This window comes from Henckelia pumila, chromosome 3 (assembly GCF_033568475.1).
Source record: "Henckelia pumila isolate YLH828 chromosome 3, ASM3356847v2, whole genome shotgun sequence".
Classification (NCBI taxonomy): domain Eukaryota; kingdom Viridiplantae; phylum Streptophyta; class Magnoliopsida; order Lamiales; family Gesneriaceae; genus Henckelia; species Henckelia pumila.
This window is the reverse complement of record NC_133122.1, coordinates 59,485,850-59,503,378: the sequence shown is the minus strand read 5'-3', so window position 1 is coordinate 59,503,378 and position 17,529 is coordinate 59,485,850. Positions and strand designations below refer to the sequence as shown.

General features: G+C 31.7%; 2 protein-coding genes across 5 annotated transcripts; both read right to left on the bottom strand.

Moving 5' to 3' along the window:
• Positions 1–1,249: 1,249 nt before the first annotated feature.
• Positions 1,250–5,837, bottom strand: LOC140886957 (RNA-binding protein BRN1). Of its 2 annotated transcripts, XM_073293916.1 has the most exons (9): positions 5,522–5,837; positions 5,293–5,375; positions 3,871–3,922; positions 3,585–3,710; positions 3,420–3,499; positions 2,442–2,624; positions 1,943–2,282; positions 1,705–1,848; positions 1,250–1,627 (listed from the first exon to the last, which is right to left on the bottom strand). In XM_073293916.1, the coding sequence occupies exons 1-9, from the start codon at positions 5,667–5,669 to the stop codon at positions 1,500–1,502; spliced, it is 1,284 nt and encodes a 427-aa protein (XP_073150017.1). In that variant the 5' UTR covers positions 5,670–5,837; the 3' UTR covers positions 1,250–1,499. The 2 variants fall into 2 exon arrangements, with proteins under 2 accessions (XP_073150017.1, XP_073150018.1); XM_073293917.1 differs by lacking the exons at positions 5,293–5,375; positions 5,522–5,837 and adding an exon at positions 4,666–5,187.
• Positions 5,838–11,577: 5,740 nt separating this feature from the next.
• On the bottom strand, positions 11,578–14,600 carry LOC140886955 (uncharacterized). 3 transcript variants are annotated; one of them, XM_073293913.1, is made up of 4 exons: positions 14,462–14,600; positions 12,935–13,825; positions 12,720–12,839; positions 11,578–12,630 (listed from the first exon to the last, which is right to left on the bottom strand). In XM_073293913.1, exons 2-4 carry the CDS (start codon positions 13,784–13,786, stop codon positions 11,824–11,826), a joined length of 1,779 nt encoding a protein of 592 aa, XP_073150014.1. In that variant the 5' UTR covers positions 13,787–13,825; positions 14,462–14,600; the 3' UTR covers positions 11,578–11,823. The 3 variants fall into 3 exon arrangements, with proteins under 3 accessions (XP_073150014.1, XP_073150015.1, XP_073150016.1); XM_073293914.1 differs by having other exon boundaries at positions 12,935–13,817; positions 14,357–14,519; XM_073293915.1 differs by having other exon boundaries at positions 12,935–13,817; positions 14,417–14,502.
• Between the last annotated feature and the right edge of the window lie 2,929 nt (positions 14,601–17,529).

The window sequence follows — 17,529 nt, the reverse complement described above, 5'->3', positions numbered from 1 at the left end:
TATACAATATTTTGTTTTTCATGGAATAAAATAGATCGTTTTTTAAAAATAATATAAAATTTATAAAACTAATGCAGTTGTTTGAAACTATAATAATCCGAGACATGTTAATTTTTTTGTATTTTTTTATGTTTTGGCCAATGGACCCGTTCACAAAAAAATCGAAACAAAACATGTTAAACCAACCAATTTTTTCATCAGTAAATACACAAGTATAATCCGGCGAAATTCAGTAAACAATAAATATAATCAAACAATAAAAAAATTTATTATAGATATAATCAACCAATAAAAATTTAACAAGTACAACCATTTCAAATTAAATATCAACTATTATCTAAGTGTGATCGATTATAATTTAATTTGGTTATTTATTATCTCGACTATTAATTTGAAGCACAAATATTATCTTATTTCAATTCATTAAATATTTAAAAATTTGAACGAAAAAAAATAATTAATTTCTATAATTTGTTGAAAAAAAAAAATCTGCTACTTTCGTGTCCAATTGAACACACATACACGCGCGCACACACACATACATATATATATATATATATATATATATTCGTCAGAGTTTCTGCCAAACAGATTGCAATAGATTGAATTTTATTATTTTTATATTATCTATATTATATTGTAATGCTTGAGACAATTATAAAAACTGTTTTTGGTATGATGTGATGACACCAAAGTTTTCTTCCAGTTTTGCCTTTTTATTGCAGCCAAATTTCACTTTACATCAGTTTCTCCCATTTTCTCTTCAATTGAAAATCTAACTTCTCACACACATGTATTTTCGGAGCACAAATTTTAATATAATGCATTATCTCCGTAACTAGTTTTAATAAAAAAAGCCGCGGTTTACCATCATGACGATTCTTCAAAAATACTTTCTTTATTACTGTTGGATGCGCAGCTATAAAACTGGACCACAATTAGAAGGGGCATGTCTATGCTAGCACATTGACATTGCATATGTGCTGCACGGCTCATATTTTTTGCATTTGAAATGTTCGCGTGAACATCTTAAATGCAAAAAAATTTGGACCGTTAGATTCTCATTCGGACACTATCTGAATGGGGTAGCATAGACAAGATCAATTAGAATTTAGAAGAAAAGGCAGAGGATGTAATAAAAAAAAAAAGTAAATTTAAAACGAGCCTGAACAATAGGGACAACTGGACAAGGATACGGCAATATCATAAGAAAAACCCGTTGAAATATCCGCAGACGTTCGCAACGAAATTATGCTAAAAAGAGAACTAAAATTAATAAAATCAATAAATCAAGAGTATGTCTAATTTTGGTGTTAATGTTACAAATTACAAGTACAGTGGCACAAAATTCCTCATGAATTACAGGTTTCTGGGACAGGAGTCCTGCCAAGATGGACTATGGTACAAAAGTGGGATTACCATGGATCCACCTCATTAGCAGGTTCCATATTCTGAGATTGCGCATGGTGGTTCGCGCTCTTCCATGGCTGAACATGAAGTTAAAAAGATTTGTGTTGCTTATTGTCTCTTTTAAGTTGAACCTTCAATTTTTTCCCTCCTAATTGGAAGCCATTCATCATGTTAATGGCATTCTCTGCTGCAGCTGGCGAATCGTAGCTAACAAATCCTGCAGATGTAAGATAATTATAATTAAAGCATGAGCATTACTTGTATATAATTATTTGCAAAGCAGAAAGTTCATACCAAAACATTTGCTGACACCGGTTGTTTTGTCGATGAAAACCTTGGCACTCACTACTCTACCAAATCGTTGAAAGGCATTTGCTAGATCGTCATCCCCAAATTCTTGGGGAATGTGGTAAATGAATAAATTAGCTCCTGGTGGACCTGCTTCAAAATCCATAAGAAGAAACAATTATCTTGTATACTATGCTTAAAAAGTGATACAGAAGTGAAGATTCTTGAATATAGTTCCAACAACCTTCAATCTGACCAGAACTTGTATTGACGCTTGAAGATGCTGCAGATGGACTGTTTGTGGTAGTAGGTGATAGAGGTCCGGTGGGGCCCCCTAGAGGCCGATGGCCCATAATTCCTCCGGGATATGCCATAGGATATTGAACTCCGGGAATTGCTGGATAAGTAGATCCCACATAGCTAGGTGATGGCATGTAATTTCTTGGGGTCATTCCAGATGAAGGGTCAGGTGTGACTCCCAGCGTCGCATTTCCCTGGTTTAAAGGTGGAATCAGATTGTGGAAAGCATGATGGTTCTGCAATGGTGGTAGCCGGTACTGCATGACTCCGTAAGTCCCCGAAGTCTACAAAGGCGAGCATAAATTGATGTAAATGTAACTTCAGCATCGACAAGAAGTGCCAAAAGGAGAATAGTTCATCAAGTATACAAATTTATCAAGTAAAGCCATTTTTAAAAGTTGTGTGAACAATTCGATCCTTTTCCATGTATAGAAGACAAAAACCTGATACCCATATCCATTATATGGTGGCATATATCCCATCGGTAAGGCACCAAATAAAGAAGGATGTTGCCTTGAATCAGCACTAAGCGGATTCGATGTCTGCGACAGTGCCTTTTGAGCCCTCCGTGATTGTCTTTCCTTTTCGGTATCAGCCCACTTGACTACCAAAGGAACAGTTGAACCCTATTAAAAAACCAACAATATTAGATTTTATACAACTACATCCACCGGTGATGCTTTACTAAATTTTGTGGGGACATTCACTTTTACTGGAGTGAGAAATATTATGCCATCAGCTTCTAGGTTGTACTACAAGACCACCCACAAATAAATGCGAGGTGCCAAATTTGAGTCCATCTTACCGGATGTGTCAAAAATAAATAATATAAAATTGACAAATAGTGTGAGAAGCCATCAAATCCGAAGATCCTTAACTGTACTTTCCTCATATGTTAATTCTAGGTGGAAGGATTTGACATCAAAATAAAACTGAAAACAAATAATTAATGCATCGTCCGCTCAGGGAACAATTTTCAGTCCTCCAAAATAAAGAGAATCACCAATCATACAATTTTATTTTCTTTCCCCAAATAAATATTCCATCCGCTTTGTATCTCCGGTATAACTATTTCACTTCCCAATAATATATAGTACTATACTTTATAGCTCTGAATACAACTTAAATTAATAAAATAATTCTGACAAATTCTGGAACAATTCGGGATGTATAATAAGGAAAAAAATTTCCCAAAATAAAATCAAACACGTGTTTTACTTCCCCTAAATTCTCAAAGCCAAACCAAAAAAGGAAGTCCTGTACTTTCCAGAGTTTAGGAACCAATGGTGGAGCTTTAAACTTATCTACCAGAAGCTTTATCAAGGATAAGGGTTAGTTTTTCATATGCAAAATGGAAGATAATTAATTCAACATCACAAATTTTTTATGCATGATAAACATCAAATTTGTACAGAAACAACCTCCATTTTGTGCTTTCCATTGAGGGCGTCAATGGCTGAAAGTGCTTGTTCTTTTGTCTCGAACTTAAGAAAAGCACAACCTACAACAAAAAGGCTCCTGGATTAGGCTTTCACAGGATGAATCTGTATACTGCATAAGCTAACAGAAAAAACTATCCAATTCACCTTTGCTAGTTTGCTGAGAACCTCTAAGAATTTGTAAATCTTTTATCCCTCCATGTTCCGAAAATAGGGTTAAGACATCAGCCTCCGAGACATTTTTCGGGAGCATACCAATAAATAGCTTGTGCTCTGAAATTTTATTTAAAATAAGGCAAAGCATGGAACAACAATGCAGGAAAGAATAACAAAAGGAAACTTATATTAATACAGTGAAAAAAATAGAATTGACATAATCGGCAGGAATCTTTTACTTAAAAAAAGGTCAAAGAAAATTAAAATCACATTACACCTAGTCTTTCCAGCTCTCCATCAGCGTATTTAACTTGCAACGGACTAGATGCCTGAAATGGACAAAGAGATCACACACCATCATTAAATGAAAATAGGAAAATGTATACCAGGCAATATCTAATACATAAAATACAAAGCGAGTCGGAAGAACAGTCTATCTCCACAAATGCTAATTCCACATTGCAACCCATGCAAGAAGCAATATAAAAAAAGAAGCAGATATGTAATCAGGTAAACATTTCCAAATTGGAAAAAACAAAGTTTCTCTTTCAAAAATAACATCTCATATGCTTATCGGGGAAATCCAAATCGAGCGGCTCATTTATATTCCCAATTATTCACCGACCTATAAAAATAATCAACCTACAATCAAGTTCGAGACTTGTCAAGTCGACAGAACCCAATGACCAAAAATCTAAAGCTTAAATAGAATACAATTGACATGACAGCACAATGAGGATAGGATAAGACCTAGTTAGATGACCATAAACTGAAATTTGATTTATTTAATTGGATTGTATGTCCTACAAATCTCTCCTTATTTGGGGTCTATTGACCTTTCACATGCTCATATACAAAATATGCATCTATGAACAAGGAATCAGTTGAACTCTTCAAGAGCTATAGTAATTACCAGAGTCAAGGGGCTGCATGCAACTTATGACAAGTGAACTAATATGTACTAATTCTGAATTACATCTCTGTCTCACTAATAAACGCTTCTTCCTGAAATCAATTTTCATCCAAATTTAATGACAAATCAGAATTAAAAATCCTTATCCAAGTTCATTACCTAACCACTAAGATTGCATAAGCTCCGGCTCAATTAGCATCTAAATCCATCCAAGCAATTCAGATATCACTCCCAATTCATTCCAAATAAATAACTCCATCTGCGGCAACAAATCCCAAACCATGGATTGGGATCTTGCAAGTTATCACAGAGAATAAAATCACAACTATACTAGCAAAAAGCTTTCTGCAGTCTGATGTAAATTCTTAATCTTATAATTCAATGAACCTTAGTGCAACACATTCAAAGAATTCTTCTACCTGGAGCTGTAAACTTTCAGCACCCTTGCATGAAATAATAACTTCACCTGATAACCTTAATATCTGCTTCTTTCCTATGAAAATTAGCAAAAAAACAAGAATAATCTACTTTCTCACTGCACCGTTACACTTCTATCTTCATAAAATCTTGCTGAAGTCAGAAAATTCGAGCAGACATTTATTTCAAGACGCCATCAATTTACACCAAACCACAAGAAGACAACCCTGACCACAACCATTCATGCATAGCTAGTCAGCAACTAAATTCTACATTAAATAAAGTGAATCAACATTTTTTTACCAAGTTCACTCAAACACATTTTCCAATCTGCGTGACAGTACATCACAGTAACAAAATTACACTAACCCCAGGCAGCGTCTTCTTGTTATGGCACGCATCTACCGCCTTGTCCGCTTCCTCTCTCGAAGGACATATCACAAAACAACACCCTAATCCAAACACGAAGAAAATTAGGGTTTCAAAACCACAAATCCCCCCAAATAGACTCCAAACCACAAAATCCGATCCACCAAAACAAAGATCAAACTCAGCATGCAACGACAGTTCACAAAACAAAAAAAAACAACCAACCAACCTCGCGAAGCACGAGTCTCCTTCTCTTTAATTATGTTAACCTCGTCCACAATCGCGAATTCCCTGAACATTGCGAGGATCTGCGACTCCGTCATGTGCTTGGGCACTTGACCAACAAAGAGCTTCACGCTCTGCTCAGCTTCCGCCATTGACGTCCGCTCCCCTATCCACAGCCACCGTTAATTTTCTCCCAAAATCTCTTCAAATATTCGAATGGTGATCCGAATCTCGCCGAGTTGTCGGATTTTTTCTTCGTTGCGGGCAGAGTCTTCGCTTGTAACGAAGGGGAAATTGGGAATTTTTGCGATGGCAAAGTTGGGATCTTGAGTGAATTTATTATGATTGGCACGGGTGAAATTGACCTCCAATGTGCTGTTTAATTACAAGATGCCATTGCTTTCGGGTTTCTGTGCAACGGTTTAGCCCAAAACGGATAAGTCGGCGGTTGACTCAGCTCACTGTAATAGATTCGGACTGATGTGTAATGTGTTGTGTACTACACATTGAATCAATGGGACCCACCATTGTTTTTATTTTTAAATTTGTCAAAAACTTTTAAAATATTAATTAACTAATTATTAAATTTGTCTAAAAGATACATATAATTTCAAATCTGGATATTCAAAATACTCATGCTTGATAAAAAAAATAATAATAAATTCATATATAGTTTCATAATATGATAGTAGCATGTGGAAAATAACATATAAAAATCACCAATCATTTGGTTTAAAGAGAGATATTAAGTCAAATTAAAATTCTAAAATGGACTTGCTAGTTTTAGAGTTAATTTTCATATCACCATTTTTGGCATATAAAACATGTATAAGATGACGCATCATAGTGAAATTGGAAAATTTAATGATTTTATTGTTCGAATTGTGACCAATCGCGAGATACTCGATATCGTAATCTTTAATTTATTTAATCGTAAAATTCATATACTATCAACGTTGTTATCGTTATGATAAAATGTCATAAAATTTAATATCAAGATCGATTTTGAAATAGATTATATCTTTTAAAAGTTGGACGAAAATCATCACAATCATACTAAGTAAATCATAATTGACCTAATGTTAGATGGTGTCATGTTGTTTGAAAGAGGAAGATTGAAAATGGAAATGTGGGATGTGTGTGCTCTATCTAGTTTTGTGAAATATAAGACAAGACTTTGGTAAGATTCAAAAATCTATTAATTAAAAAGTTATCCGAGGAAGCACCAAGTCAATGGGAAGGGCATTTTCGTATATATCCTTGTGAAGTAGGGGTTAATGTTGACATTGCCAGACTGTCCTGCCAATCCATCATCCAATAATAATAATAAATTATGAAAATTGCATCCAATTCTCAGCCTAACTGTCACCTTATCTTGTCACACTCCCACTTTGACATTGTCTATGTTCATTATATTTATTATATGGTAATTTCAAATTTTATATCCTTGTAATATATATGTATAAAAATAATTTAGGAGAGCAAAAAGTTTAAATTTACTTAAGTTGGTGAAATATTTGAATATTTTATCGATAATCGGAAGTTAGATTCTTTTATCAATATCTTTTCGGTGTATATAGATTTTTTATATTATTAAACGGCCGTGAGTTTTCATGTGATCATGTTGGAAAAAAAATTAAGTTGATTAATATTTATATTTGGGGATTAATTATGGAAATTCTTAAGAACTGTAGATAGGTTAAAATCGAATTTATATACTTCTTGTTCCTCGTGCTTAGGATTTAGTTTGTTCGATTGACTTGATTTTCATATAAGTTCGGGTAATTCGGTGTTCCTATATAATACGGATTATTTTATACTACATCTGGAGTACTTTTTCCCTCATGATGTGGTCAAATATCAACCATTGGATCATCAACGCATATGTCAATTTTCCATAAAAATATAGGAGTTTCACGTGATTTAATGATATTGAAATAAGGGAAGAAACACTCCTGGTGTAGCATAGATTAACCCTATAATACAGAGTCATTTAATTTGCATGTAATAATGTAAATTTAATTAGTTATGTTTCAGAAATCCATTTGATCCAATTGTTGTAATAAATGATAAACCGTCACGTTTTATATTGGGAATTCCAAATTATATATTTGTATGTACTCAATAGCTATGGTTTTATTCCGTCAAAAAACAAGTATAATAGCTATGGTTTTATTTGTAATTAGCATGCCAAGCACTTATCACATGTTTATCGTTGTGGATTTGAGTCAATTTTTATATAAAATTATAAACAAATATATTGAAACTAAAATATATGTAATTATTTTGTGTAGCTTGTAAGTGTTTTTAAAGCAATTTGTGATGTTTTTCCACCCAAAATAATGATGCCATTATGTTAAATTTTTTGTGTGATGAGTATAAATAATGTTATTTTTTTATATAAATAATTTAGGAATTATATAAACATATGTGCAACATATTTTATTGGATAGGGATAGTATACATTTTTAAAATCAACTTATTAAGTACTAGGACAGGGATTTAACTACCATTTGAAAGACTAGTTGTCACATATATTTATTTGTGAGACTAGTCAATCATGTTCATATTTATAATAAAAAACAATAAATTTTAATAGATGATCTAAATAAGAGATTTCTCTCACAAAATTCATCTGTAAGACCATCTAACAGGAGTTTTTGTGCATTTGAAAAACAAAATACTTATATATTTGATGTAGTATTCTGTTTTTGTGCATTTGAAATGCAGAATACTGAAACTGACTTAGACATCACTCACCCCAAAAGCTAGCTCAAGAGGGAAAGATTGGCATTGTCTATATTAAGGGCTCTAGGGATATTTACTCAATCGAAGTGAGACACAAATTAACACACCAACATAACTTATCTGATAACAAGATCTCACGTTTGATACGATAGTTCGAGCCTTACGATCTTCCAAACCGAATCATGCATAACAATCTCTTCTACCAATTCAAGTATATATATACACACACTATGGGTACGTTATATACATACATATATACACATATATATATTTGATTGGAGAGGACTTTTCAGCTGCCCAACAATATTTTCTCACCTCGTCCCCGACCACTAAAACCCGGTACTAGGTTTTAGTTTTTTTTTCGCATTACTAAAACATGGTACCGAGTTTTAGTGGTCGGGGACGAGTTGAGCATCCTTGGTTGGGCAGCTGAAAATTTTTCTATTTGGATATATATATATATATATATATATATATAGAGTTTCTTTCAGCTGCCCACCTACCATGCCAACTATCATGCCCACCAATAATGTGACATTATTCTATTGGACTTACAATTTATCACATCTTTATCACATCCAATAAAATAGTGGCACATCAATATTGATGAACATGGTAGGTGGGCAGCTGAAAGAAAATATATATATATATATATATATGGGATAATTCCCAATTTGGTCCCTCATTTTAGACCTCATTCCTGATTTGGTCCTCCGTTCTTACATCGACTCAATTTAGTCCCTCAATTTTCGTTGTTTTTCCGCAATTGGTCCATCCGTTTAATTAAACGTCAAAACGAACGGAATGACCTGCTAAGCCGAGGGACTAAATTGGGTCGATGTAAGAACGGAGGACCAAATCAGGAATGAGGTCTAAAACGAGGGACCAAATTGAGAATTATCCCCTCATTCTAGCATTACTTTTGACTAAATGATTTTTTTATCAGTTATATTTATAAAAATATTGTTTACCTAAATAAAAATATTTTATAAGAATTCAACACACATATTAATATTATTTTTTAAAATTTAAACACATAATAAAAAGTTTCGTTTATATATAATTAAAATGTGAAAGTTTAATTTTAAAAATTTAAAGTATACTTAGTAAAAATAAATAAATATTTGTTAAAAAAAATAAAAATTTTAAAAAATAAATATTAATGATGACAATATGTTTTAAATATACATTTTTTACAAACATAAAATATTTTCCGAATAAACTCATCTAGGTTTGTTAATATAATTGAAAAACCTTCATAAATCCAAACAAATTAAAATAAGTCAACAACTGATATAACAACTTTGTAATTAAAAAATAAAATTTATAATAAATAAAATAATAAATAATAAATATATTTTTTTATTTATGTTAACCAAAATTTTTATAAATATTTATATAACTGATCAAAAAAATTTCATTTAATAACTCTACTTTTCTTATTTTCATCTCCTTAATAATTTTTAAAATGGACATCAAAATCGAAATTTAAAATAAAAATTTATCAATTTTGAGATAAAAAAATTCACAAAAATATTTTTATAAACTTATAATATATTTATTATAAATGTGGATTTGTTTCTTAAAATTGATAAATTTTAATTTTAAATTTCGTTTTTGATGTCCATCAAAAAAATTATTAAGGAAATGAAAATAAAAAATTAAAGTCATTAAATGAAATTTTTTTGATCGGTTATATTTATAAAAATATTGGTTAACATAAATAAAAATATCTTTTTATTATTTTTTATGAAGGTTTTTTAATTATATTAACAAACCTAGATGAGTTCATTCAGAAAATATTTTATGTTTGAAAAAAATGTATATTTAAAACATATTGTCATCATTAATATTTATTTTGTAAATTTTTTATTTTTGTTAACAAATATTTATTTATTTATACTAAGTATACTTTAAAATTTTAAATTAAACTTTCACATTTTAATTATATATAAACGAGAATTTTTATTATGTGTTTAAATTTTTAAAAAATAATATTAATATGATATGTGTTGAATTCTTATAAAATATTTTTATTTAGGTAAACAATATTTTTATAAATATAACTGGTAAAAAAATCATTTAGTCAAAAGTAATGCTAGAATGGGGGGATAATTCACAATTTGGTCCCTTATTTTAGGCCTCATTCTTGATTTGGTCTTCCGTTCTTACATCGACCCAATTTTGTCCCTCGGCTTAGCAGGTCATTCCGTTCGTTTTGACGTTTAATTAAACGGATGGATCAATTGCGGAAAAACGACGAAAATCGAGGGACTAAATTGAGTCGATGTAAGAACGGAGGACCAAATCAGGAATGAGGTCTAAAATGAGGGATCAAATTGGGATATATATATATAGGTGCGTTTAAATTAGTTTTCAATTCATTAATATATATATATATAGGTGCGTTTAAATATATATATATATATATATATAGGTGCGTTTAAATTAGTTTTCAATTCATTAATTCTCAGTACGTTAACCTTAGTCGCTCAATCATTGCGGCTATTTGCCTTCAATTATAATATTTTATTCAATAAAGGACACACAAATTTTGTTTGACTTGAGATTTCAAATTGAGCACAACACCCCCCACCCCCAACACACACACACACGCAATTATTTCCATGTATGTTATGTATGGGATATGGATTACTAAAAAACTCTGACAAATTGCAATCAATAATATTAATTTACAAAATATCATATTTTAATATTACGATCAATCTTTATTTTATGCTCCTTGATTGCTGCTTAAATATATATATGTGTATATACATATATATGCAACAATGAAGGAGACATTTATGTGATACAGTGGGTACAGAAAAGAAGGGCCCTTTTGATAGACATGTGGGCATGTGGTGTCTCTACCTGTAATTTGGGTGGGCGTTGATCAATTCAATTGCAACATCAAAATGAATATATTTTGTATCACGTGTCCTCAACTTCTACAAATTTAGACGCAACATTTTTTTCCTATTATTATTATTATTATTATAGATTGTGTTCTTAAGTTGTCTTGATTATACCAGGACAGGACTAGTAGTAATAATACTCCGTCATTTTTTCAATTCAAAACAAATTTCTACACCGAAAATTATTTGAGCTGATATTATGCATCATAAGCATATGATATATTCAATCCATTTTATTTTATATAATCATTAACCAAATGTATAGTTATAAGGGTAATACTAGATGTTTTTAAAATTATTTTTTTTTCATTATTACGTGCAAGACATATTCGGAAAATAAATCAAAAGGGTCATGAGGTTTTTTGGGTTTTCATGAAGGGCTAAACGCTATTTGCCCATAATATATATGACTTCCACCGCTAATTAAATCAACAAGACAGAAAATTTATTGTGCTAACAATTAATCAAATACGCTTCGACGACATGGGAGCTGGAAACTTTGAAACTCAAACCACATAAAACTCAATACACAAGGAGAAAGTACTTTGACAGGTTTGAATCACCTGCAGATGGTCCTCAGCGCAGAAACTGTTTAAATATACAGTCGATGAGCATAAAAAGGGACCATGGCGACGAATTATCAGGGACGTGATAGAGATGGTCCTCCAAAAGAGTAGCGTTGCGAGATTGGTGCTGCTACCAAGTCAGATTCATGGTGGAGATTTAATCCCAGGCGAAATTCTGATGGTTCCCGATGTGGGTGCACCGTTGGAAGAGGTCTTTGACTGAAGTCGGATTGGTCACGCAAAGTATATGGTGCAAAAGGTTTTTCACCATCAGCGATTGGTCCTACAAAACGAGTTCTGAGCTCACTTGTAATCTGATCATTAGCAAACATTTCTCTCCCCGATAGAGGATACAATTCCGGAGCCGTTTCTGCTGTTCCTGGGAGTGAGAGGTACCGGTTCACCAATGAGGTTGTGCTCTCAGCGTAAGGGTTGAATGCGTCCTTTCCATAGTCTCTGGAAATTTGGTTAGAAATTAGGTTGGTTGAAACCACAGGAGGTGCAGCATTTGGAATTCTCTGAGGGCCTTTAAGGCCATAAACATGGTATTCTCTTTCACTGAGAAAAAGCGGATCTGGTTGTTGATTAACTTCTCGATGCTGAACTGTAGAATCATTATTCATAGATGCTGGATTCCTCGGACGATGCTCTTGTTCTTGCTCATATCTAATAGCATCACCACCTGAAGTTGTTGGCAAGAGATGCCTTCCTTGTTGAAGGCCACGACTCCTGTATTCTTGCTCGGTAAGAAATAGCGGATCTTGAGAAGGAATGGTGTTGGAGTTGGAAGAAACGTGACACTGGGATAATTGCTTTTCATGATCCAACGGGGTAGACTTCAGCCAAGGGGTAGGCTGGAACAATTTGGTTAGATTTTTCACCTGCACAGATAAAAATAACCTTAATGAAAAACATCAGACATTGGAAAAACGAAACAAACCTGACAATAGAACTGGAATCATCTTCTTACTTGCTTCACTGTTAACTTCGTATCAAACTTGTGTGTCCTTTTATCATAGCTGTCTTCAATCGCTTTTCGGAACACACTTTCAGGTAGTGGAATGCAGTCCTTGACAACAGTGAACCGGACCTTTGGAATGTAAAAACTACTATGATTAGAATAAATCTCATGAATTGAAGAAGGAACAGAACAAAAAAATATTATATCAGAAAAAGTAAGTAAACCTGAGCAGGGAATCCCCCACCAAATGCTGCTGGTTCAAGTTTCATACCACCAGCAGAAGACGCCTCATAAATCCCATACAAGAGCTTGAGATCATAATCAAACAGGAAAATTTTCAGACCGAGCTTGATGTCCAACACCACCTCTTTCTTATTAGCTGGCACACCCATTACTTGGTAACGGAAACAATCTGGTTTAGTTTTGGCATTACACATAAAAATCAGTCCACCCAGATTTTTCTCTGGTATCTCATTCATTTCCTCCGAGGCTCCATGCATCTCATTGTCAAGCCCCTTACCGTTTTTCTCTACATTTTGGCTAATATTCTTTCCATCGCCATTTGTCTCATAACTGCTCTTTTCCACTTCTTTTGTTCTCCCCCACTTCCGGTTTTTATCGGCCTTATCTTGAGAAATGGATTTTCCCACTTCTTCTTTTGTTCTCTTCCTCTTCTGGTCTGTACTGGCTTCAACTTGAGAAATGGATTTTACTTCTTCTTTTGTTCCCTTCCTCTTCTGGTCTTTACTGGCTTCAACTTCAAGAGTGGATTTTGCTTTTTTGCAATTATCAGAATTCTGGACAGACGATTTGGTTCCGATCTGAGGATTAAGCCTGTCAAGTCTAAGCCACGTGCAAGGCTTCCTAGCCACAGGAGCTGAAGAAGATTCCTTGGTCTTTCCATCCTCGTTACCATTTTCTGATGGTTTCTTATCAGAATCTACTGGTTTTGATGTAGATTCAGAACCATTACCAGTTTTGCCCCTATTTTTCAAGGTTTTCTTGACAGGAGCGGCCTCTTCTGAAGTAGGTTTCGGGGCAAGTCTACTCTTTTTCTTCTTTTTAACCGGTGCCATATTCTTCCCAGCAAACAGAGCTTCTCCTCGACTGAAATGCTGCGGACCATGACAATTGAGTAAGCATTTTGGGAAACTTCTTATGTTATGCATATTTCTAATTTCTACCCTTTCCTTTTCAGTTCAATTATTTTTAAAAAAAGTTAATAAACGTCAATTAAAAAAATTCAACATTATTCACTCTTCAATTATTTCATGACAAAACGGCTCCCATCAATTCTTCAGTCTCCCAGCTGATGGCTTTCAGTGTTTTTTACAACTCAAGTTAAACAACAACCATATTCAGCACATCCCCAACCTTCATTGACATAAAAGCAAAAATAACCACAAAACAACCAAATTGATTCCTAAAACCACATGTTTTCTAATTTCATCGACAAGTTTGAACAATTCAATCATTTTAATCCGATGTACCAACTTTTCTCCACTTTCAAGGCAAGTCCCCTCAATGATCAGACAACGAATGAACAGCAGATTAAAGTAAATAAATTTAACACCCAATGGTCAAATTTCCGCAATAAAATCACAAAATATAATTAAAATAGTCTAATTCAAACACGGCGGACTAACCCTAGTTTTCGTCAAAAGTAGCTACAACAACGAAAAAAAAATCAATTTGAACAACTGTACGAAGAGACACCGAATCCGCCGTAGCAATTGATTCACTGAACTGACCTTGAGCTTGGAGTTACGCCGCCGATGCTCAGTCTTCGATCGACAGAGCGGAGCGAGGGCTGGATTGATTATTGCTTCAAATTTCGGGGATTATATTTCGAGAATTGAGCTTTGGGCTCAGCCCGGAGTGACTAGTGAGTTTGGAAAGCCCGAAATTATTACATATTTGATTTATTAATTAATTATTGATTATAATCAGTTTTCATAACTATTTATTTATGGAAATGTTACCTTCTATGTAAAGTCTATTTAAATCTCGTCCTTTGGTGACCATCTATCTATGGAAATATCACTTTTGAAAATTTCATTTTAATTTTTCATTAATTTTTATAATTACGATATTACTTTTATTTTAATATAAATCAAGATATTAAAAAAATATTATACATGCACATAACACGGTTTAGTTCAATCTACCTTAAGGCTAGTACCTCCGTTTGGTAGGGGTTATTATTAATCTATGAATAACTTATCTTATCCAATCTCACGTTCTTCTCGTCATATTATATATCAATCTATTAATTATTTATTTTACATCAATCAAATCATTAATTATTTATCTTACATCGATCAAATCATTGAATTTAAATTACTATATTACCTCTTATAAATAATATTATTCAAATTTTATTTATTGTTAAAAGAACAAAATGGTAATTTTGTATTTTTATATAAAATTCAATCAATCAAATCAAATAAATTATAATCTATCAATCAAATCAAATATTATATATTCACTATCATGTTTTATTTATTTTTTATTATATTATATTACTTATCTGTATATTATTTATCCTAACAACTCATTATTTATCACATCAACTCTATAATATTAATTATGCATATGTGTTGAGATGTAGACCCTCGGATCAATGATTTGGATATTACACATATGATATGATCTCATTAACTAAAAATCCTTGCACAGGATACTATCTAGTAAGTATACATATATCAAATTAATTTTAAAAATTTGAATGAAAGACCCAACGCATGTATCGAGACATTTGTAAATATAAAATTTCCAATGATGTGTGGAATATTTTCATGAATTCAAAATGTAATTTATTGAATTATAGCATAATATTAGCGTCTTCGACATAAGTTATATACTTGTATGAGTCGGTTTTGTTATAATTAGTGTCTATAATATTTTTCAGAGTTAAATCAATTATTATTAATTCAACTTTGAATGGCTGATCATTTGAGCGAAATAAAGCATATAAAGTAAGATTGTGTTTATTAAGTGTGATTAGAGTCAAATTGATTAATTATCATATTATATCAAGTGTTTATTAGAATTGTTACCAACTATAATAAATACATTACAAAAACTCATGAATACGGTCTCACAGATTAATTTTTTGAGATTAATTTCCTATTTGGGTCATTCATTAAAAGTATTATTTTTTATTGTAAATATGAATAAGTTTGATCTGTAAAACAGATAAAGATAAGTAAAATCATATAAGAAAAATGCTATAAATACATAGGTCTGTTTTAATTGTTATATATGAATGACTTTTAATCACTTTTAACTTGTGTGATTTGTTTTAATCTCAAAGTGATATTTAGCTTATACTATCATAACTATCAATCTCACAGATAAAGATACATGAAATCGTTTGATAAAACAAATGCTCTGAATACATAGGTCCGTTTTAATTGTTATATATGAATGGTTTTTAATCACTTTTAATTTGTATGATTTTTTTAAATCTCGAAATGATATTAGCTTAAACTACCATAATTATCCATCTTACCTATCGTCATATTATTTCATATAAAGTATTATTTAAACTTCATGTATTGATATAAATTATGTACTAAATGTTTTAAAGTGCATTTATAATTTACATTTACATTTATACAAATTAAAATATTTACATTTATAATTTTTGAAGTGTGAAAATAAATATTTTAAAGAATTTTTTTAAATAAAAATTAGAAGAAATAAAATAACCACAAATTTAAATATAAGATTTTAAATAATAATAATTATTACTAATTAAAAGTGTATGGTCTTATATTTAAGATAATATAATATTATCAAAAATTTATAGTATAAAAAATATCAAGCAATTTAAATATATTACTCATTTTTTATTTTGAATATTTTAAAATTTTAAGGAAACCTATAAAATAATTTAATCATAAAATATTTAAAACAAAAAAATAAATGTATAAAATAAAATTGTAAAAAATAATATTATCCAACTATAATTTACTATTTAATTTTATCCTACAAATAATAACGATCAAGAGGTAAACTAGGAATCATTATTTAATTTGAATATCAATCTCAATCATAATCAGTCAAAGTAAACATATAACCTTATAGCAATGCAAGTTATAATCTCAATATTTATATTACAATTCGTGTTATGAGATTAATATTTTTAATGCATTAACAAATCTCATATTATTATGTTTTGATGATTACAAAACTCGGTTAATTGTTACTAACCATTTAAAGTGAGACTTTGCAGATTAGATCATATTAACAATCAAATTCTTGGAAGTTACTTTGAAGTTGTAAAAGAAATGGACAAGGACAAGCCAATATTATAAAGCAGAAACTTGCAAAATTCACCGGGCACTTTCCAGTCATCAAATCAGATCTCCAACAGTGAAAATCAAGATCAGGATGTTCTCAAGCTTCTCTCCAAATTTCTTAGCAATCCAACGGCTGGATATGGAGATATGATTTTTTTTTAACAAAGCTGCACAGTACTTACTTCTGCAAGGAATGAACTATGAAGACTCAACTTCAGAAAATACCTGGGAATGCTTCGTATATTAAAATCCGATCTCCACCGATCACATGGATTTCCATGATGTTTTAAAGTCTGTATCCAAATTTCAAATCAATCCAACGGCTGGATATGGAGTTATGATTTTTGCAAATATGTTGAACAGTAGCTATTTCTGCAAGGAGCTAACTGCTGAAGTATCGGATTCAGAAGACTACTGGAATCGATGGAGGCATCCAAATCCAATCTCCACCAATCACTATCAATATCAGGATTTACAAAGATTGTGTGTTAATTTCAGGCCAATCCAACGGA